At 44.7% G+C, this 23,196-nt stretch overlaps 1 protein-coding gene and 1 long non-coding RNA gene across 2 annotated transcripts in view; both read left to right on the forward strand.

Moving 5' to 3' along the window:
- The first annotated feature begins 273 nt into the window (after positions 1 to 273).
- Positions 274 to 1,072, forward strand: LOC138688296 (uncharacterized). The gene is made up of 2 exons (XR_011327328.1): positions 274 to 402; positions 577 to 1,072. It is a non-coding gene; the product is annotated as an uncharacterized lncRNA (long non-coding RNA).
- Positions 1,073 to 2,990: 1,918 nt separating this feature from the next.
- Positions 2,991 to 23,196, forward strand: part of RFX7 (regulatory factor X7) — a 53,093-nt gene continuing 32,887 nt past the window's right edge. Inside the window, exon 1 of the mRNA XM_069798164.1 lies at positions 2,991 to 3,463. Within this exon, the coding sequence (XP_069654265.1) occupies positions 3,315 to 3,463 (149 nt within the window). The 5' untranslated portion in view covers positions 2,991 to 3,314. The remainder of the gene's footprint in view (positions 3,464 to 23,196) is intronic.

Genomic DNA, 23,196 nt, shown 5'->3' on the forward strand with positions numbered 1-23,196 from the left:
ACAGCAACATCAGTTTCTAGATGAGCAAGATCTCACTGCAGAAAGGGAAAGGAGGACAGGAAGCCCCCAGCCTACTTGCTCTGAGCTCAGCTGTTGTGCTCTTCAATAAAAAGACATTTGGAAAATGGGAAAGAAGAAGAAAGATCCTGGTCCTGCAAATACTGGTCAGGTTTCTGACATGCTTAAACTTTCACACATGCCTTTGTTTACAGTAATGGGACTTAAAATTAACTCTTTTGTATTACTTTTTTTGTGGTTTTTTACACAGTGCTGACCAGGAGCTCAGTCTCTGCATCAAACAAAGGTGTTCAGAGCCATTAGGTACAGGAACTCCAGCAGATGGTTGCAGTGGTCCTCAGTGGATATTCCCCGGAGGTCTCCAGTCAGTCCATCCGAGTTCAGGTTCATCTCTTAGCCATTAAATAATTCCCTTCAGTGTCTTCAAGTTAATTCTATCAGCACAAGCTCTTTGTTTACACAATTATTCTGGATCTATTTGTTCTTTGCTTTAGTTGTACATAACCATATAAACTGTGTATAAGATGCCGCCATTTTTCTTTCACCCATTTTGCACAGGTGCAGAGACCATATGAAACACAAGGCAAGTTCAGCTGGTTGTGTAAGAGCCAGCTAAAATGGCCTCCATTTATGGGCCTGCCTACTGCATAACGGGAAAAATTCCTCACTCAGTGTTAAAACAGGCATGTAACAAACCTGCGCTAAACCCTGCGCTCAGTCCCACTGAGGGAACGCGAGGAAAGCACCGAGGGAGAATTACTCTTAATATGAAGAAGGCCCTTGGAGAGCAGAGCGTGGGCCTCTGTTCCACCTGTACGCAACACAGCCCCATTGCTTTCAGGTATCATGCTGGGAAAAAAACGTTAAATTCTTCTTTACTGCTAGGCCCGAGGAGGAAATCTCTTCTTTGCACAAAATGGGACCCCAATGCTATTTTGGGCCTCTCTGCGATCTTACTTTGGGCCTACTACTCAAACCCAGTAATAGAAACTGGCTAACAGTTCAAAGGTTTCACACCAAAAAAGCACAGGAAAAAAAGTGTTTTGTTTTTTTTTTTTAAAAGATGAATCGATGGTGAGATATGGGAATACAGACATAGTTTTTGAGGCCCACTGACCGCTTCCAGCACAAAAATGTAACCTGGGAGTCTAGCCCACTTATTTAATCTCTGTGCCAATTTAATCACATTCTGCTCTAAAACACCCGGTGTGATTACAGAGCGGTGGTGGCGGCCTCGGGGTGCCAGCCTGTGCCCGGCATGGCAGCTTTTGCAGAAGAGATGTGGCTATTTTTTTGGTCATGTGATGCCCATACATCTGTAAATAAGCGTGATTACAATTTGACATGGCTGGGAACTAAATTCACGAGGAACTGAATAATAAATTTGTCTTCCAACTGCTGGTTTAGACTAAAGCAACACTGAAATGATGTGTATTTTTCCAATTTATTGTAATAGTCTATGATCCTGCAAACATGATGCACATCTGTTGAACTTTATTCTGTTGTGTAGGCCCATTGATTTCAATCTGGGACTGATAGATATGCATTGTCTGGAACGTTTTTAGGGCTGGTATCCCTGTGGGTTAAGCTCTGGCCAGTCAGATTTCACAGGATTCAACAAAAGATCTCAACAGAGGCAACCCTGGCTGTGTTGATACAATTGGTATTAAGTGGAAATTGCCACAAAACTAGAAAATATCACCAAGGACATTCACCTTTGCTTCCTGTGCCAGGTTATGCAAAAACTATAGCGGTTAGGGATTTTAAATTGATTACTTCTCTGTTTACTTCTGATCACAATTTTTACTTGAATTTTTCTCTTTTTTTTTTGGATGCCCTTCAGAAATTTCCAATTAAAGTTAAAAAAAAAAAAAAAGAGCTTTTAATAAGAGGCAGGAACAAGAGAGCTTAGTTTTTGTGTTTTTGATGAGGGTTTTTATAAGAAGAAAGTCACTATCATTGCCATAGCCATTAATGTTCTGATTTTGGAGCAGGGGAAACATAAGCAAAGATTTATTTTTGAAAAGTCTCGCTTTGGTTGGTGGCATAGAAATTTACAAATATTCATCTCCTAAATTTAGCCATGCCATGTCTCGATGTGTGTATTTACATTATTTGTTGTCCTTAGGCCCATGTTTTCTGTGACCAGCGCAGGCTAGGAAGTCCTTCCTTTATCCTTGCGTACCACCTTCAGAAAGGGTACCTGTGCGTCCACCCCCCCGCTGCGTGCTGAGCGCGGAAAATGGTGAATTCCTGTCAGAACACTACCAGAATTGGAGGGATTGGGAAGAGAGAGGCAACAGAGGGGCAGCTTGAGCCGTCAAAGCTCGGGGTAAAGGCCCGTGGCACTAATGGCACCATGGCCCCATTTAATGTCCAGGGGACACACGGGAAGGCTGAGGGTGAGGGAGGGCCTGGCCTGCCACCGGCCCCGTGTCGATGGCTGGCTTCCTCGGGGACATGTGAGGAATTTAATTTTTTATTTTTTTTTTTTTTTAAACAAGCGAGGATTTCGGGAGCACTGCCCGCGTGGGGAGGGAGGGGACGATGCAGGGAGCACCCCGAGAGGCGCCGGGCGGCTGTGGTGCAGCGAGCTGATGTAATGCCGCCGCCGCAGGAGCGGGGTTCACGTGTCTCCAGTGCGCAGCATGCGCTCGGTGCACCCTATATAAATCGTGCACATCTACGTGGATTATATAGCTCGCTCTATCTACAAAAAACGTACACACACACGTGTTATTTTCGCCGCCGGCGCGCGGGGGGGGCGGGAGGCGGAGGAGGGGGGGGGCAGCCCCCGCAGAGCCGGACCGCTCTGGGACAAGCCCACCGCCCCGCGGCGGGGTCCCACGGGCTCCGGCCCGGGGCGATCGGAGAGGCCGCCCCCCGGCTCCGGCTCGCCGCCGCCGGCCGCGCCCCCGGCCCCCTCCCCGAGCGGCGGCGGCGGCGGTGCGGGGCGGCCCGTCTGCTCGGGCAGCGCCGAGCCTGCGCACTCGGCGCACGGGCGGGCACGGCGGCCGCGGGGCGAGGAGCGGCGGCGGCGGCGGCGAGCCGGGCCAGGTGCTGCGAGGCGGGGGAGCGCGGAGCGACCCTGCGCGGGGGCGGCGGCGGCGGAGGCCGGGCCGCCATGCGTCGTGCCGCGAGCCGGGCTCGCCATCCTGCGGCGTAGCGGCGGGACGCGGCTCGGCTTTCCGCCCGTGATGTCCCCCGGGCAACAGGGGAAGGCAACTCACTCGAGGGCTGCGGCAGAGGCCTAGTGCGGCCAGCGCCGCTCCGCGTCCCCCGCCCGCCGCGCCCCCATGGCCGAGGAGCAGCAGCAGCCGGAGGGGCAGCCGCTGCGGCGGCTCGCCGGCACCCCCGCGCCCGGCGGGGCCCTGCCGGCCCTGGTGCCGGGGCTGCAGGGCGGCGAGGCCAGCGCGCTGCAGCACAAGATCCGCAGCTCCATCTGGTAAGGGCCGGGCTCCGCCGCGCCGCCCGCGTCGGCTGCGCCCCAGGCCGGCGCTGGGGTACGCGGGGGGGAGTGGGGTGGGGTGGGGGCGCTGCGCGGGCGCGGAGGCGGCGCGGGGGGGGGGGGGGGGGGAGGAGAGCGGGGGGGGGCGCGGCCCCTTTGTGCGGGGAAGCGCGGAGCTGCGCGCGCCCCCCGCGCCGCGGGGCTGCGTCCCCAGACGCGCGGAAAACACGCGTGGTCGTGGGCAGGTGCGCCGGTCGGGAGGCTCGCGGCTGTTTGCCGTGCCCGGGTGCTTGTTATTTTCCAGGATCGAGGCAGCCTGCCGTGCGCCGGGGGTGGGTTAATGGTGCTGCCCGCTTGTGTTCAGCGGTCACGGCAATTACGGAGCGGCTCCGTTCGGACGGATGGGAACCATCTCACCTGCTGAAGGCGTTCGTATCAGTCGGCATCTTACACGGCCCTCTCTTTTTACGTCTGTGGTTTTTTTTTTTGTTTTTTTTTTTTAACGTTCACACGAGACTCCCAGCACAGAATGTTGATGCAGCAGGGAATGCAGAGCGTTGCAGTAAGGGTGCATTTTTCCAGCCTCCCCGTAAACCTCTGTTCTTCCGAGTTTCCAGTCTGGCAGTCGAAATGCAATTTTGGCTGAAAGTTGTGATGATGGTTTGCAAGTTCCTGCACAGGAATCCAGTTGTTTTGGTTTGGTGTGGTTTTTTTTTTCCTGAAAATTAAAACAAAATTCTTAGTAAACCAGCATTTTACCTAAGAATATTTATTTTGTGTTCATTTGGGGGAAAGAGATAAATTGAGTTTAGCTTGCCCTGCAATTAATCCCCCCCGCCCCCCCAAATCTGCAAGAGGCTGTCACCTGCAGCATTTGTATTTTGTGTATGTTTTTAAAAGCTGCTTTTGTCTGGGGAAGTTGATAAAGTATTGTGAAAGTTGGGAGTTGTAAATATAGGTTACTCATACATAATGTTTTCCTTTATATGTACACACCGTATATACATCTATATACATGTCCTCATCCTAATAAAAACGTACTGATCTAGCTTGCCTATTACTTCATACTATAGTTAGGTTTTATGGCTTGAATTCATGTAGCTGGAAAAGAAAGAGAATCTAAATATAATTTTATCTTCAGATTCTTTTATTGTATGGCATACTGAAATTGCATTTCTTGTTGGTTGTTTTTTTAATTTAAACAGTAAATAATAATTCATTGTCCTTAAGCCACACTTGCTACCTTTTGTTTTGGTTTTCTCTGCAATGTGACCTAGAGAAGGAATACGAAATGCAGAATTTCCTGTCTGTTTAGATCACAAAATCTTCACACCCTCCTAATTTATTGTGGTATTTAGTGATGGCCTTTCTGTATTTTTTTCTCTTTCCATGAACGTGCTGTTTGGAAATGAGCCTCAGAGAGCATGTTTACATTGCCTTCAGGTTTAGGTATCATGTCCAAGTTGAAGACAAAATGGCTACTAAGTAAAACCTCTGCTTTTATTATGGGTTTTCTTTTCAAGGAAAAAGCGCGCATACGTTAGCCTTTTAAATGAAGGCTGCTTATTTAATTCAGGTAAACTTGATGAATAGCCTGAGCCCAGGTTTGGTACAGAGGAATGCAGTGTTTTGCCCAGTGTAAGTGGCTCGCCTGGTGCCAAGGGCCTGTGACCAGTGGAGGTTTTGCCAGCACCTTGCAGCCCTGTCTCCTGGTACGTTCACAGACGTTCCTCCTGGCTACCTGCTTCCTGCCCGGGGCTGGGACTTCCCTGCTGCTTCCAGGCAGTGTCCATTTCCTGCGGGTTATACTGTTGAAGTGCAGTATTTGTAGATAAGGCTGTTTCTTATGAGAAAACCTTTTCTTTGATATTTTCAAATCTTTTGTCTGGGACTATAGAAATTCTGTGTTTCTGTGTTGCGATCAAGCAGTCTTCATTTGAGGCTGGAGTTTAATGTTAATTTGCATCTTCATGTAGATGCGGTGGTGGTTTTTGAGCAGCAAGGTTGAGGAGCGTGGCCAGGGAAGTCGTGCATGCTGCACTTGGAGTAAACAGTGGAAAGTCGTCTTCTCTAGTTGCAGTCCCGGATCTGCTATTCTGTTCAGTGCGTGCTGTGTGCACTGGTGATGGATAAACAGTGGGAGAGATTGTGGAAGGCTGCTTGTGAAAATGGCAGTGCTCTGTTGTTAACAGAACTAGGTGTAATGTGCAGAAGAGAGCTTCCTCTTTTCTGTCTTCCCTCCTCTTCCTCCCCTCTTCCTCTGCCGTGCCAGTTGTGTGTGCTGGCAGGTTGGTGTGTTGAATTCCACCTTTGCTTCCCAAAGGGTTTAGTACATCTAGATTAGTACTCTTCTGTATTGTTTCCCCCCCCCGCCTCTTTTCTCCTACGCGTTTATGCATAGTGGATGGATGTTTCTAGTTGTTTGTGTTTGTTGTTTAAAGAAAAAAAAAAGTTTCAGTCTTCAAATTGTGTTGTCAATGAAAATAGTAGTATAGCAAAATATAGCAGCTACTGAAATACTGGACTTAAGGATCACAAACAAGTCTGTGCTTGTCCTTCCACTGTACAGACAAATATAAATATAGTGTGTGATGTAGGCCTCGAGCGGGACAATGAGTTATTCATTATCTCAACTCATACTTAATTTATTCTGTTTATTAAATTAAAATGTAGTTTGACAAAAGTAGCTCAAGTAATTGTGAACATGTGGAGTCCCTTAAAATGAAACAATAGGTTAAGTCCTGCTGGTTAAAATTGCAGGCACAGTCAGTGTATGTACTGAAGACTTAAAAATGTGCTTATTAGGAGTCCAGTTTGGTTTTTTGTGTTGTTGCTGTTTTTTGGCATATAAAGTGACCGCTAGTTTGGACCGAGGAGGGCAAGATAAAAGAGTTGCTTAACTGTGCTTAAAGACAAATCAGGAAGTATTTATTTGCATTAGAACATCACATACAGGTATTTAATGGCTGTTTGATTACAATAGTTAAAGGTCATCACTGTCTAACCACATTTTTTTCCTGTCTGCCCCACTTGAACACATCCAGCAAAGTGGTGTCCGTTTTTGTTTTGTGTTGCGTATGTGAGTTGCTGAGGCAGTTGGATGTGTTCTTACGGTGTCGATGAAATGGGCAGAAATAATACTAGATGTCTTTTCCCATTGACGGATTAGAAGTCTAGACGGGGAGAACACGTCTTTGGGAGCCCAGCCTGGCTGATTAGTGTCAGGTTGGGCGGGTTTGTGAATTGCCCTGGTCTTCGCTGGACACTGGGCCTTAATCTGCCTGTTTTTATTTCCCTTTAGATTCATTAAAGCTTTCATATTTATTAATAGCTTTTTGTCCAGACGTTAGAGCCTGAGGCGGGAAAACCTCCTTAGTCAGCTGTCTGAGCATGTAGACTAATGGGGTTTCAATTATTTTCTTCGGGTGAGGGTCCTGTATTACCAAATGTGTGTTATTTGTATATGATGTTTCTGTACCCAAACACATGATGGTGAAGAGAGAGTCTACTCAATATTACATTAAGTTGCCAAAGAATATCCTATAGCTGAAGACAGCCCGCGATGTACTTATGTGAAAGCAGTGTGGCACAAGGATTGAGATGTGGAGATGACCAAGGCAGGAAGGTGTCGGCTGAGAGTCTGCTCTTGCTGGCGTGAAAGAAAAAGACCAACCATTTTAGGCAATTTAATCCCTCTCTGCTCACTGTATTAATCTAAAATCCAGTCTGTAGCAGCAAACATTGAAGGAACGGACGGGTTTGTTTTCTTGTTCACTGTTGCGAATAACTGGTGATGATTCTTCAATGAGTACTTGTTTACTGTTGTAAATAGTAATTTGGTGCTTGCATATGTGCATGGGTTGGCCCCAGCTTCTTTCACCTTGTCTGCATCTCGGGTCTTTTTGTCCTAACGGCATCTGTTGGGATTTGAATATAATAATTCTGCTTGAGAGATTAATTTCTCTCCTCCCCCTCCCTGATACCTTGTGTGTAAACCAAGCTGAGGACCAGGCGGTGTGGAGTGGCAAACACAAAGCATTGCTTTTGTAGCCATTTCAGTTGGACGTGGGTGTGGGTTTCACATCTGTAATTTTTGTCCTCAAATCACTCTTATAGCTAGAAGTTGTATTGGAAAACCACATGAGCTAGGCCAGGCAGTGCCAAAATTATATGTCCTAAGGCCCAGTTTGTTTCATGTTGAAGGGGCAGTAGGACGTAGATTGTGCCCTTGTTAGTTTTGGGCTCTTGGTATCTTGCTATAAGACCAGATTAGCTGATTGTAACACCAATATTTTCTAATCTTTGGAAGGCTCTGTTCTTTCTTATGACTTACATCATTCCTGCTCCCTCCTGCAATTGCATCCATCACTCCTCATTAGGCATTGTCAGCAAGTGTGGATTGTCACTTAGCTGTTGGCAGAGCAAACGTTCTGCAATTTGGGGAAATGTCGTTGAGATTTTTCGTAATAGGAATTGCTACTTATTTGTATGGTTAGGTCAGCAAAAAAAATGATTGATGGTCTTGATATTTTTAATAAAATACCTGGCAATGAAGAGGGAAGCTCAAGGTATGTCTGTCAGGCTCTTTGCAAATGCAGATGCAAACACCTTCTTGGTAGTTTTCTTCTGCAGTTGAAATTCCTGTAACACACTTTATGTATTCTTTTAAAACACGGATTTCTTGAGTCAGATTGGATTAATCTGTAGACCAATCCATCTATGTTTTCCCTTTCTGTAGCTTGGGAGAGGGAAACAGGGAATAAGAGGGGAAAAAACCCGCAACCTTCTGTGTTTTGTTAAATGGTTTGTCAAGACTGAGTGGAGAACTTAAGATTTCCTGTAACTGATTACAGACTCTTTGTGGTTATTCTGTGCCCCCAGCCCAAAATGCACAAGCCACCACTCCCTCCTCTGTCCTGGTTAATTCATTGTTGGAGGTGGGAAACAAAACTTAAAAATTCTTCAGTAAAAGATTACTAATTATTGTGAGCAAGAGCTAATAATTATCATTGACAGGTGTACAGGCTGCACTCATTTCACTAAATCTGTGTAACATCAGAAGTGTATTTACCTCCTTTGAAAAAGTACTTTGAGCACCTCAGCTAAGAGAGGCTGTGTAAAACTGCAAAAATTTCTTGTCACTAACCCAATTTTCACTGACTCTACTATGGTTCTGTTGTTCACAGGTGTGTTGTTCACAGGTGATGGTGAGACTGTCCTGTCCTGACTGTATTTCCCAATATGGTGTATAAGCAGTCAAATATATAGGAAAAAATAGAGCTGCAAACCATATTTTAGAGTAGTTCTTGATGATTTCAGGGAAAGTCAGTCATCCTTGGGCAAAGCACTTAGCAGCATGTCATTCTCCTTCACACTCTGGTTCCCCAAATGGATAGGAACAGAAAGTGGAATTTGTTTTGTTTGACCCCATCTGTTTCTGTATGAGTTGGTCAAGGTAGCTCCCTTGAAGCCACTGTGGAGAAAAATGCACTTCTGAGGTGAGGGCCATCTCCTAGGGAGGACGTTTCCATAAAACAATCCATCTGATCACTTTATGTGCCTATTTCTCTTTGACTGTAAACAAATTTTTAAACTGTGTGTCAGGGTGTAACCATCTGTGGTGCAGATCTCTTGAATTGGGCGAAATAAATCCCTACACCATTTGTCACTTTTTCAACTTGACTTCTTTTCCTGGAGGATGGCTGCTCCATCCCCTCTGTGGGTTGTTTTGGAGATCTTGCATTCCCTTGAACGAGGTCTAGGTACATCCTTTATCTGTTACGACACATTCATGTATGCAGGAAACCCTCCTATTTGGGGGGGAAGCTTCCTGGAAGAATTCCTTCTCACCAAAGTGGCTTAAAAAAATTTACTATTCTCTGCTGAAATGTATCCCCTTGCTATTGGGAAAGCCTTCCTCCAGGCCGCTGACGGCCAGGAGCGGGCAGGTCAGTGTCACGTAGCAGTCAGTGCCAGATTGGTGTGGGAGGAGAAGCAACCTTCCAAAACGGGGCACGGCCACCACAGTGGTGGAGTTTCTAGGTCAGCAGGTGTGGAAGCCAATTTGGTCTGCAGGCATTTTTACAAGGTTAGAAAATAAACCTGAATAAAATGAATGCTGACCTTTATGTAACCTTTTGAGAATGGAGTTGAGGTTTTATTGAATATCCTGGCTCTGAGTTGGATGGAATAGCTTTGCAGAAAAAAGATCTTTGTAAATCTGCTTTTAGGAAGAGTGGATTTTTCACTCTTGCTTGTGGGTTTTGTTTGTCTTTGTTCCTTGAAACAATAGGATCTAATAAAGTATACGGGGGAAAAAACAATATTCAAGTAATAAAATATTTGGCTAAGTTTTACTGCTGTTCATTTAAAATGCATAGAAGTGCATTAAATTGTTGACTTCACAGCATTGAACATATGCAATTCCTTGTTTCATAAACATTTTACTTTCCACTGCAGGAGTTCCCTTCGTTGAAGCAAGTTGGATGGTGTGACATTGTGATTCAGAGCAGCATTTCTAATGAGTTCTTAATAAGCACAGAATTGCAGGATTGTCATTGCAGGCCTCTGTAGCTGGGTGGGTTGCTGTCTGGGGCAGTTCTGTTTGACTTGCACGTGTCTATGCCGTTGGCGAGTAGGAATCCAAATCTCTATCTGAAAGGAACACTTAGAAACATGCCCTAAAATTTTCCAGGTGCCATATAAATCAGAAAAAATACTGTAACTGAGTGGGATGACAGTACTGCTCAGGTTTGGGTGATCAGATTTATACAGAAGCACTGATTAATCTTTTATTTAATTGGGGCTTGGGGTGGTTTTGTTAGGTTGTGTGTGTGTGTGTGTAGTTTTGAGAACAGGGGTTGAGCTTAGTGTTTTTATACAGATCCCTTAACTTGTGTATGTTGCCTTCTCTTGTTACTCCACTCTGCTGCTTGCCAAACAGAAGTATTTGGAGAAGGGCCAGAGCTGCAAAATTCAGATCAGGATCCAAATTTGGATTTTTGGTTCAAGCCTTTCTAATATCTAATATTACAAAGCCTCGTGTATAAATAAGGAACTCCTTATTTTTAAACTGTGGTGATGAGGAGTGGAGGTAGCTTTCTAGCTTGCCTCTGGAGCAGTCCAGGTAGAATGCTGGACTGTATGTTTGAAAAGTTATTAGCAGGTTATTCAAAAGGTAAATTGAATAAATGAAAATGCTGTGCTCTGTCACCCAGAAGGAGCCCAACCAGAAGGCCAGCAGAAATTGGTACTTTCAAGCCAGTGAGAAGAATGCCTAAATACATCTAAAAACTATGAAAGTGCTGGGGTGTTTTGTTGTGTTCCCTCAGATCTTTGGGAATTCTGAGGGTTTGGTTCGCTTGGTTCTAGATGGAGTTAGCCACTATCTCAATATTAATGCTTTCTTGATTTAATGGAAAAAGGATTATCTGTCATCAAGTAGGGTGCTTGTTATCGGCTGCTGTGCCATCAACAGGCTTTCAGTAAGCTGCCAAGTGTTTTCTGTTGTTGAACGTTTAATCATTAAGACAGTGGAAAAAAACATTCGGAACTTCCCGAATATTTTCCCTGTTGCTTGTTCTTAATTGCTTGTGGTTGCTGCAGTGACATGGTACCAGCAAAGGGTGGGGAGGCCGGGTGTTGCTGCAGGCGGGACTGGGGATGGGGATGGTCTCCGTGGGTCCCGGCGGAGGGGCCTCCCGTGGGTGGCAGACCCACCAGGCTCTCTTTGGACCTGCTCGGTACTGCCGCCAGTGAGTGGTCGAGTCTTTATCTGTCGCTCGGGCTACGTGAGCCGTTACCTTTTTCTAACTATAACCTATGAACACGCGGCGTGTGGCGGTTGCGCAGGTAGCGGATGTGTCTGCGGGTGTATCTATGGATGTGGGTTTCTTGGGGCATACCTGCGCTCCTCCAGAGCGGCGGGTCCTGCTCGGCTTTTCCCTGGAGATGGTATCGCTTACTGATTGTCAGGTACTTCAAGTTTGGGAAGAAAATCTTGTTCCTGGGAAGAGCTCATTTATTAAATGAGGCACATTCATATCTCCCCCTGAGAGGAAATTTGTGGTTAAATGTCAAGGTCCATGATACATGGCTGTCCTTTTTGATGGATGGTCTCACAGGCAGGGAGGCAATCCGTATTTCTTAGTCAAAGATTCCTAAGTGCCATTATAAGATTGTTGGGACTCCTGCCAGTGAAGAAGTTAGATTGCGCTGGACAGTTCATTACTTTGGTTGCCTATAAAACAGTGAAATAAATTATTTTTAAAGCTGTCAGCAATACAGGCCGTTGGAACTTTTTCTTGCTACAAGGTTGCCTGGAAGTGGCTGCCTCAAGCCTCCCTCAGACAAACAAGAATTAGCTTGTGAGCAAGGTGTGCTGGATAGTAGGATGGGCAATTTGTTCTGCTGCATTTTCCTCCCCGCCTTCTTGCCTTTGTTTAGAAATCACCTGGAGATACTTGGAGTAGTCTTTGTGACTTCAGTGAAATATTCCTGTGTGATTTCTCCCTTCCTCTTCAGAACTGTTGCCATACTAAAATACAGACTTAAAAGGCGGTTGCTCAGTATCACAAGCAGTAACTGTTTGAAGGCCTGTAAATTGAAAAGTTTTAATGTTTATTTAATATTTTTTGTGGATGGAATTTTAAGTCCTTTTTTAATCTGGTTTGAAAAATAGTGACTACTCCTTCCTCCAGAACCACGTGCTAGTTTTACTGCTAATTCAGTGGAGAAAAGTACTCGAGAGGCTTGGATGCTTATTAAGATGGGGGAACAACTGGGCAAGGTGGTTCCGGGTGCTGTGTGAGTGCTGTGTCCGGAGGCAATCTGAAATTGGGACTCAAGGCTTCTATTTCAGGGCTGGACATCCTCTGGCAGGACTGGTTTGTTGTCTGTGCTGGCGGTGCGCAGGCAGTAATTCCTCTGGAAGACGATGCCTGTCCTTGGAGGGAGCACCCTTGCAGGATGGGTGCCCTGCCGAAGGGAGCTGTGCTTGTTGGTACCTACACAGCGTCGTCCGCCTACCGCTGCCATCTCCCACACTATATTCAGACGCTTTGTGCTTCTCGTGGTGTTTCTCAACGAAAGGTAAATGATTGCTCCCTGATCCTTGTGCTGATTATAGGAAAGTTGGTAGCTTGCGGGTGAGGCACTTGCGAGGCCGGCTGGCGGGTGCTCAGCCCTTGCATGAAAGCTGCAGCTCTTTCTGCTGTGATGGGACTGTCTGAAGCAAAGGCCAAAAATCGTTTAGAAATAATCTTACAGGAGTCAGAGACTGTGCCGCAGGAGCCTTTTATCCAAGCACAAAGTATGGTGTTTCTTTCATTAAGGGTACATTAAAAGTTTGCCTATTTTCTTTACGGTTTGATTTTTTTTTTTTTTTTAATTAAGCTTGTTAGGATTATAAGTGATGAGCTGTGTTAGGGCCTACAGTTGCTATTAGTGGTCATGTAAACTAAATAAATTAGTTGATATTTAAAAGACAGTCAAATTACTCACTGGCAGTAATCTCAAGCTGCACACCTGGAACCACAGTTTGCTGAAAAGCTAAGCCAGCTTTTGGCTCCAGGAGCCTGCTCTGCAGAATTACCTTTATTATGCTTGATTTCAGTAGCATAATTCAATGATTAACTCGTAAAAAATTGAGAAATGAATTGGCAGCTGAGAGAAAAGTGTATTTGCCTCTTCCATTCAACAAGTGAATGAAGTGAGATTGACAGATCTAGTTTTAAAAATACGGAAAGGGATATTTTGAACAGAAACCATCAGTTGTATTTAACAATTAGAGATAGCTTACTGAGTCAAATAAAAAAAATCTGAAGTAATCAACAAATGTGCTGGAGACATAAGCACATAAGACATTTTCTTTTTACAGCAATTTTGAAACGCTGCTTTGTGTGTGTTTAATTACATCGGACAAAAGTTTATCTAAATGCAGTTTACAGTGAAATTTCAGTTGAAAATTAATGTTGTAAATTCTGTCATGCAAAAAGTGCTAAAATGCTGTCCCTGAAGATTTGGTTACCTGTATAATTAAGTCTCTGATCCATGAAGATACTCAGATGACAATCTCTTATTGATTACTTCCGAGTAGAAGCTAGGTGTCTGATTACCCTGTGTATATATATGCCTGAATGTACACTATGAATAGTCAGTTTTTCTGGTTAATAATGGCTAAAAAGGTGGTAATACTCTTGATCTTTCAGGCTGAGAATAAAAATGAAAAACAAGATCATATTTTTGTTTTGTTTAGTACCAGTAAGTTTAAGCAGTCCCCATTTAGCTTTCATTGCATATATCCCCATGGACTGCATCTTTTTCTTGCTAGTAGCTTACTTCTCTTGGAGGTATTAAGAACATGAGGTTCATGTACCATCATGGTTTGTACATTCAAGTTGGTGAAAATTGTAGCTTGATTGAAAAACAAAATTTAGATTGTGTGTACAGTGGTTCAGTGTGTGGACGCCCTCTCTCTGTGAACACTTAGACACATACGTATGTACTGGGATGTTGTCAACCAATAGCTCCAGATGTTCAGGGTGAAAAGATTTACAATGGGTGTTTGCAGTGCAGGACCTAATAATTGTTATTTGTCACTTCACAGCGATTCTTGTCTCTTCAGTAAAGTTCTTAGTTACCACTGAATACTTTAAATACCAGTAGCTTTGTGGCAAATTAGGCCCAATGTAGGATCAGGAGATAGCTTGAGTACATTGTATTCTTCTGGAAGACATGGTTCTTAACTAAATTTGTCAAACTCAGAAAGGTGAGCTGCAGAGTTGGCTTGATTAGTTTAGCTGCTCAGTAAGGGAGTGGCAAAGCAGCATATAGTTCACCTTGAAAATTGAAATCAAACTGTGTTAATAATCAGGAAAAGACATTTTCATTCCCTTAATGCAGACATCCGTTCTCCCACTGGCATGTTTATGCATGATGTGGTTCACAGGAATGAACATCTAGACCGGTCAATTCTGTAGTGCTCTTAGACACAATCTCCTTCTGGAAGGACCCATCAGGCAAGTAATTGGGGGTAACATTAGTGTGAGACTTTTATACAAGCATAGTTCAGTAAATTGTTAGATGCTGAAAGATGTTAGGCAGTTACGTGCTGCAGCCTACAGGTGAATTTCAACAGTGCAGTTATGTCAGTGAATATTGCTTTAGTAGCTTTCTTAATATATAATTCTTTTAAATATAATTCTCTGGTGCTACGATTTTTGGCAAGTCAGAAGTTTAATGCAGCTTTTCTGAAATCTGTTCTAGATTTAATGAAGGGCAGCCTTTTCTGTTTTTTGACCATTTTACTAAGTAAGTTGTGTTGTAACTTTGCAGTTCCCGAGGATGTTTGAAATGAACATGTTATGAATAATGAATCCATGCAGGTGTTCTACAAATTGTCTTAATAGTGTGCTAAACTCGATGACTGCGTGGCTGTGGCTTCAGTACCTTGTACTAGGACAGGTCGCATGCCCTCTGCTATGTTTTTAAAAGAAAACCATGACAATATGAAAACTTTTAAAATAGATATGAAAGTGCTTATGGACAATGCTGTGCCTGCAAAGCAGGTATGTTACTTGAGTAGACAGTGGCTAAGTTCTCAGTTTTTTGGGTCCCACCCCCCCAGCTGCCTGCAGAAGGATGGGGTGGCAGAGCCAGGTGTAGCACAGTTTGCCTGCAATGAACTGGCCGCATGCATCGTCCTCTGTTCAGAGGAGACGGAGTACTGAATCCTAAAGTTGTAGGGTATTAAGTACTGGTCAGATGCCTGCTGTTCATAATTTCCATTCATAAATTAGGTTTTAGAGGAGAGAAATGATCTGATAGACTTCCTTGTTCATTCATCACGGCCGCAGAGGTGGCCTAGCAGTGAAGGAGGCAGTGGGTGGAGTGAAGGTGAGTGAGTGAATGGTGCTTGTCTGCCCTGCGGTTGTAGTTTATGCAATGCTGGCAGTGGTGTTGTCTGTTCTGGCTGCTGTGAAGCTGTACAGGCCTGATGGATGCCTCAGCCTGAGAGCTGGTAAACATAATCTTGGGTTGGAGCAACCAGTCCTGCAGTGCAGGCTCGTGTAAGATGCTCGTTTGACACTGTTAAGCTACCAACTAGGAGTGAATGCAGTTGTGTTCAAATCCAGCTTTGTAGGTGCAGACTGAAATAGACGGCTTTAACTTAATTAAATTTTGTGCAGCTTTAATTTTAAGCAAGTGTAGCTTACAAGTTTAGACAAGCTCTTGAGTCTGCAAGTAAACTAAAGTTCACCTGGGTTGCAGGCTAGGGGAACTCGAGCTTTCCAAACTAAATGCTTGAGAACTGGAGTAGCATGTGTTTGTAACTTTTCTGAAGATCCTAGTTTAGGGATTAAAACCATTTAAAAAAGATTAATTAGGATTAATTTTTTTTATCCCCAGAAACAGAGGATGGAAAACTGATGGGTTATACTGCTTTAGTGTTCAGTGAACTGACCTTTGAGGTAGGCAAGAGACTTCTGGCTACATGCAGCTTTTTATTTGCAGAGACCAGACAGTTTCTTTGTCTGGAGTGGGTCGAAGCCGGTAAGTAGAGGTGAGTGAGGAATGCCCCAGGGTGCAGGTGCAAGACTGAAGGTCGGAGGCCTGAAAGAATCCGTGGCAGCTGAACAAGAAGGAGGAATTTTTTGAAACGGGAGGTTGTATGGCTGTCACCATCAGGCAGCAGTGCCGTGTTCATCCTGCATACGTTCAGCTTTTACATTTTCACCTCTACAAAAAAGTTAAGCATGGGAGTAGGGTTATGGGATGTGCCAGTGAGCGGTGTGGCACAGGTCAGGGAGAGAAGTTGCCTTTCCCGTGGCAGTGAAGCCATGCCCATCTAGCATGAAAGAAGTGACCCTTTTAGTAGGCAGATGCTTGGAGAGTCCTTATAGATACTCGGGGCATTACTCAGCACAGGGAAACCTAAGAGGTTGCAAGGATTGCATTCCTTGGGAGTTACCAAGGTCAGCAGTTGGGTACAGGTTCCTCAAGTGGAAAAAAGGGTGCAGAGGAGCTGTGTGGTGGACACCCATGAGAGGAAAGGGAGCGAGGAGGAGGAGGAATGCAGATGTCCAGAGATCGGGGCAGAAGTGGAGGTAATAGGACATTGCAAACAGCATCGGGGGGAGGGAGCTAGATAAAAGCTGGATTGGTTTGCAGAAAGACAGGCTGATGCGTATGGGTGAGCTGTTCAATGTGGAGGGGAGAGGTGGATGTCTGCAGCATGGAGGAGGGACAAAAGCGTTGTCAGGGAGGCCCTGTGGGTTAAGCTGATCCTCCCCAGTGCAGTGCCTGTGAAGGGCTAACCAGCCCTACTGCAGCCCTTGAAATGCTTCTCTGCTTCCTAGCGTGTGTCAGGCCCCAGGTAGCATTGAGATGGTAGCATAGTGTGAAGGCTGGGGCTCCTTTCTGGGCTGACAATGGGACACCTCAGCTGTTGACCTTGCAGGTTTTCGAGAGGGGACGGCTGTGTGGGGTGTCTGAGTCCTGGCTTGTCTTGGTGGGACTCGAGTGGTGTGTGGGGCTCAGCACTGGGCTTGGCAGTGCAGGAGGGTCTGGTCTGCTCTGCAGGCTGGCGCTCACTCAGGGTAAAGCCACAAAAAAGAGCTTGGATAGGACTGGGTTATGGCACTGCTGACCAGATGATACCTCCCTGGGTACTAAACGAATAGGGTAGTGAAGAGGTACAACCAGTAGCAAACCTGTCGGTTAACAAAAACTAAGTAGGATAGCTGTGGGTTATGGAAACATCGAAGGAAATAATGCGAAATAGAGAAGAAATGTGCCTTTTATCAGCAGGCTTAAATCTGCCATCCGGGCACCTGCGCCAGCCTTGGGAAATGTGTATGGTAGGGAAGCATTGCTGTAGAGCTGCTAACACTGGAAGCTTTTATACTGGATTCAGCTGAGCTTTGTGTAACTATGTACAATAAACATAGCCCTATACAGATTTGTACATTTATTGGCGAGTATTAAACATAAGCAGAGTGTAGAACCATTGCTATTTTCTGGTGAGTATGAGTATTGTTTTGCTTTGCCATCAGCCGCCTGTAGCCACCATTTCTCAAGGGAAAGGCAGCGGAGGACCAGGTCTGTGCCCTGTGGCAGGTTGTGATACACAGCAAGGTGCTGCCTTCCTCCTGCTATCTTGTTCGCTCTGCAGGCATGGAAGTGAAACATTTTTGTGCATGTGTGTTTTGTAGGTGTGCTCCCCCCTCCCTTTTTTTTTTTTTTTTCCCCCCTTAAAGTGCTGCTGAGGAGTGTCAGCCCTTTAGTTTCACTAGGCATCTTTTCTTAGAGCCGTGTGGGACAAAGGCTTGAGAAAAATCTCATCATGCTTTATAGGATCTCCAGTTCAGACCCCTTACAAATACTAGCCTTAAGTAATAATGTTGTGATTAGGCTTCTGCTGACCATAGCTGAAAATACCACAGCAGATCTTTTAGCTATCTGTAGACTGAATTCAGAAGCAACCAAAGATTGATTTGTTTTTTCATAATTAGTTTTAAAACCAGAAGTTTTCATTGTGAAATACATGAGCCATTGGAATGGATGATTTGCCATTTAGCCACAAACCTGCCTATCTGGCAACTGTATCCATTCTTTCTGCTTTTAGTGGGACATATTTTAGATTAGGTTCCTACTTGAGCAGTCTTTCTTCATGTCGCTTTGAGATCACCCTCTGCTTTTTGTATTTAGCCTTTCTAGGCAATTGATCCTTGCAGACTGATCTTAGAACAACGCCCTGCAGTGCCCCATGTAGATTGTTAGTAATAAATATAGGATGCAGCTCCTCTGAAGTCATGTTATCTTCCCACATAATGTACGGAGGGCATTGCATCCTTGGAATAGAGAGTCCTGCCTGAATATAACAATACGCACTGATTTTAATTCAGAGCAGTGCTGAAAGAACCAGGGTGAGAGCTGTGTAAAAGGATTTTCTTTGTCTCTTCTACGAGTTCATTAAAGTAACTTGTGGCAAAATACTGTATTTAAATAAATGTAAAAAACCCCCAGGAACTTAAATGACTGTCTTGTTGCTGGAATAGAGCACCTGGCAGTGTGTGGTTGTTGCAAGTTCTTCCCAGTTAATTTAAGAATTGTGGCATAAGCCTTTAGCGTTGAATACAGCTAGATTTCTTAAGAGAGCTAAAAGAGATGCTTATAGACCTAAAATTCAGATGTAGGTATTCTGATGTCTGCTGGCTAATTATTTCTTGGCAGTTCATTACAATGGGCTACATTTGAGACTTGGGTGTTTCATTAGCAGCCTTATCTTCTTCCTTTGTTCAGCTGTTTGTATAGTTGGCATTATTTAATACTCATAGAATCATCAGTGTCAGAAATGGTGAAGGGATTAAATTTTTATCCTATACGAAATATTTTAATTGCATTTATTTTAGTAACAAGTGTTGAAGTCAAGCATTTGACCAATTTTAACCTGCGCTAAATTAAAATGTTGTGGCATGCTGATCTCCTACTTTTTTCAGCAGTGTGATGCAGCATTGTTCCTTCTTGTGTCTGATGGAAAACCGGTCTGGCTTATTCTCTTTGGCAGGTGGAAGGAGGTAGATTAGGTTACAGGGAAGATGAAATGGTTGCAGCTCGCCCTTGTTGCGCTGTTTTATTGGCTTGCTGTGCTTGTTGCTTCCTTATTTTGCTGAGAAGAGTGGTTTGACTTGGATTCAGGAGGAGTCTGCCTTCAAGCTGAAAAAGCCAATATTTACAAATGGGTGAATAATTGCTTTGTTTACTTTTTGAGGCCTGAGAGTTGGACACTTTTCTACATTTCCAGTGGACACAACTCTGTGGCTATTTTTATGCTTTAGGGAAATAACAATACTTCATGTGCTTCCAAGATGCAGTTGTGGCCCCTGTAGCTTTTATCTGGGGTAAGAATATATCTGCGTTTGAGTACTGGAAGATTTAGTTTGTCTTGTATTGAGTGTTTTGCTTCTGTTTGCTTGTGTTTGTGCTAGGTTCAAGTGCCTTTTCTCTTAGGCGTGACATGGAATTATCCCCAGGGGAGAGAGAAGTGCAGGCAGGGAGAGAGCCCCTAGGTGGCATCCGAAGCCACCTGATTTTTGGCTCCTGCGTGCCAGAGGGTGAGAGGTGCGGATGGGAGGGGAGTCCTGAGCTCTGGGGATGCCAGGGTTGACTTGCGGACATGCCCAGCTTGGGCGTGCTTTCCTTTCTCAGTAACCTGTGCTAGCAAAAGCTCTTACTCCATTAGCTGAGCAGTATATATAGTTGTCATTTCACTAATTCGAACATGTTTCAACCTTTTGCAGCTCTGCTTTCTAAATATTTAATTGAAATGCTTTTACAGCCATTTTACTTCTTTATCAACGTGAGCCAAGCCAGACAATGTAACATGGCATATGTTAAGATGTTAATTGAGTAGCAGCACACATAGGCGGCTGTTTTGTAATTTTCTACTTAGACGATCCTTGGCTCCAGCTTAACATTTCTTTGTGCTTTTGAATGGAAGGTTATATAAAGATAAATTTAGAGCTCTTAGTCCAAGAAAGAGAAGCATTAATTCAGTGAGTTTAGGAATTAAGGGCTGAATTCTGCAGGCACTGCTGGGACCCAGTACTTGTTGTGAGGGTGTGATAATAGTACCTTTCTGATAGTACCACTTACTGTAATAGGGTTGGTAATCCTTTTATTGAGTGGTTCCTCACAGTGTGCAGAGTAAATAGTTTTTTTGGTTGGTTTTTTTGTTTGTTTTTTTGTTTGTTTGTTTGGTTTTTTTAAATGTCACCTGATGTCATCAGAGTTGTGGAAGAGATAATCAAAATCTTTCCAAAAGGATGTGTGGTCAGTTTAATAATGACCCTCTGTATTTTAACATGGCTTTCAGAAAGATGACTTTGCCCAAACTGTCACTGTTTGTATTTAGTAGTGGAGTCTAACTTGCTTTCCTTGGGAGCTAACTGGGTTTTTGCAGGAGGCGAAGAGGCAGCAGGACACTGCACAGGAAAAAGCTGGGTGCTGTCAATACCCAGATACCTCCTGTGCCTGGGAGATGCAGGCCTGGCAAATAGTGCTCATGTGATATTGCTCCCCATAGACAGAGCCTTTCAAGACTACCCGTAAACCCTGTTGTTAAATAGCTTGACAAACAACCTCTGGAGATTGTATGGGGGGACTGATGCAGTGGGAAACAGAGGCTTTTCAGACCTGAGTAATTTTTAAAAGGCCATGTGGCCAAAATAATTCTTCCTTGGCAGACAGCTCTAACCGCTGTCTTGGGTTTCCTTCTCATACAGAAGGCTTGTCTGCAGATACCTGAGTGAAAATACTGGGGCAGCAGCGTGTCGCCATACAGCGTTAGGGTCATACACATGGGCTGTGAGTGAGCAGTTGGGAGGGTTTTCTGTGGCCCTGAACAGCCCCTGCTCCCATTCCTCCACCGGAGCTGTGCTGAGTTGTTGCTGGTCTTGTGCTGAACTCTCAAGAAAAAACTTACTTTTTTTTTGTTTGGTTTGTTTTTTCCTCTTCTCTGAAGAAAGCTTATTTTAGAACTTTATAAATCTCCCCTCTCTCTTTGTTAATTGTCTGAGAGGGTAGGTGGTTTACCATCTGAGATGATAACTAGTTAACAGTGGTGATGATAAGTAACTATGCACTGGGGTTTTCCTTTCTAGTTGCAACTTTTCTTGCTGCATCCTGTATATTGGGTGATAATGTAATGTGTGAGTACTGGAAACGGGGAGCCCTGCAGTGGGGAACTCTTGGTGTCAGGTCATGAGTTGTATCCTGTCTTTGTGATGTATGGCACAGCTATTAGCAGTGATGGAAATTTCAAAAATTGCATTAGGGTTTGGCAGAAATAATGTTTTCCCTAGGCTGTCCAGAATGTACCAAGCAGGCAAAACACAGCTACAGAGGCTGTTTTCAGGAGGGTGTTGCAGTTTATGCAGATATTTGCAGTCTTGGGCTGAAGGGGATACAGAGTATCTGTGGCAACTTCACTGGTGGTATGAAACTTAAAATGCAAAAATCACTCTGGGCTTCCTGGGTTTGACCACGCAGTCAAACCATTATGATGTTTTGAACGATAAATCGTGGCTCCACTTGTCCCCTGAATTTTGCTGAATGGGACTCGTTGCTGTTGTTGACATCTTCCTCCTCTATCTTTGGGGGTTGAGTCCACTGCTAGTACCTGAATGATGAGACCCGTGTCCCGTGTGAATTTTGGGACTGGGAGGTCCCCTGCCTGAGCAGAACCGCAGTGTCCTGGAGGTGCTGCTGTCCCACTCCTGCCAGGGACACAACCAGGAGCCCCTTCGCCAGCGTCCTCCTCTGTGCAGTGTGTCCCAGGACAGGAGTTATGCTGCAGCGGGTGCATGTTCATACAGCGTGTTCGCTGTGCGTGTGTGCGTGCTTGCCCGGTATTTGTTACGCTGCTAGCTTTCATAGGGAGCGAATGATCGGCAGTTGGAAAGCTGATAAGGCTTAGTTTCAGTGGCTGTGCAGGCTTTGGGAAGGCTTAGAGTTAACTAGGCAGTAGCTAGTAAGTTTGAGGGCTTTCTTTTACCCCTCTCAACCACCTTCCTTTTTCTGGTCTCGCAGGCATAAAGCTTCTTGTATCCCTTACGGTTATATGGCTTTACTATTTGCAGCATTAAGGAAATACTTGTTGTGCTCAGAGCAAATGAATTTTGCCACCTCTTGTAATACAATAGTCCCATACTGCTCAGCGTATTTCAGCTACCTATTCCTGAAAGTAAAGTATTGCTTAATCAGAGGAAGGTTGGCAGCATTTGGTTTTATGCTGCTTTGAAAAAAATTACATTTCCTTGCCTTCTCCCCCAGCTTTTTCCCCTCCATCTCTTCCTCAGTGCAAAGTAAACCCAGCTGCACACCTGGGGAGAGAACACACTCATTCTGCCCATGCCAAGTTGGGGCTGTTAAAATGGGGCTGTTTTGAGCAGAAATACATAAATAGGTCAGGGAAAGCAGACATGCATACTTTGGCATAAGATAGAAGAGTAGTTTGAGGAAATGCTTTAGTCTGATTTCCCCTCTCCTCGTCCTCCCCAAGATACTTTTGAGGAGTTTGTCAACGTGGCTTCAGCATTTAGGAGTTTAAATTACTGCAGCCTTTGAAAGTTACCTTCAAGATTCTCTCAAAGGTCTTGGGCCTAAAGGTTAAGTCAAAAGCTGAGGCTGTTAAGATGGGCTGGAGGCTTTCCAGTAAAGGCTTTCTGCTGCAGACTCAAAGCAGCTGATGCATGTTCCTTGGAAGGACATAGGACTGGGGTCTCCATGAAACAGCGGCTTTTGTAGGGAGCCACCATGCTATGCTTCTGTAAACCACAGGCTAAGAAACCCCCTTTTCTCTGCCATTTTACTACTTAGTACAAGATGGGCTCTTGTTTTTGAGTGGCTGATGGTACTTCTTCAGAGGTGAGCAGGTTGATCCAGGCTGGTGGTGGTCGGGACGGAGTTGACATTTTTGAGGAGCGTTGCTGTAGACAGTAGAACAGGACTGTGTCCCTCTTGAGTTGCTCAGTGTGCCTTAACTTTGAAACAGTCTGCACGGTGGTATCCACCAAACAAAAGTTTGATCGTTGGTTGTGATAGTGTCATTGATTTTTATTTTTTTTAATTTGTTTTTTTGAGAAAGTTTTGATACATACTTTTGTGTTCCCACGTTCTTGTGATGGGTCAGTATCTGGTGCAAGCTGGTAAATCCAAGGCAGCTATAA

The sequence above is a fragment of the Haliaeetus albicilla genome, chromosome 12 (assembly GCF_947461875.1).
Source record: "Haliaeetus albicilla chromosome 12, bHalAlb1.1, whole genome shotgun sequence".
Classification (NCBI taxonomy): domain Eukaryota; kingdom Metazoa; phylum Chordata; class Aves; order Accipitriformes; family Accipitridae; genus Haliaeetus; species Haliaeetus albicilla.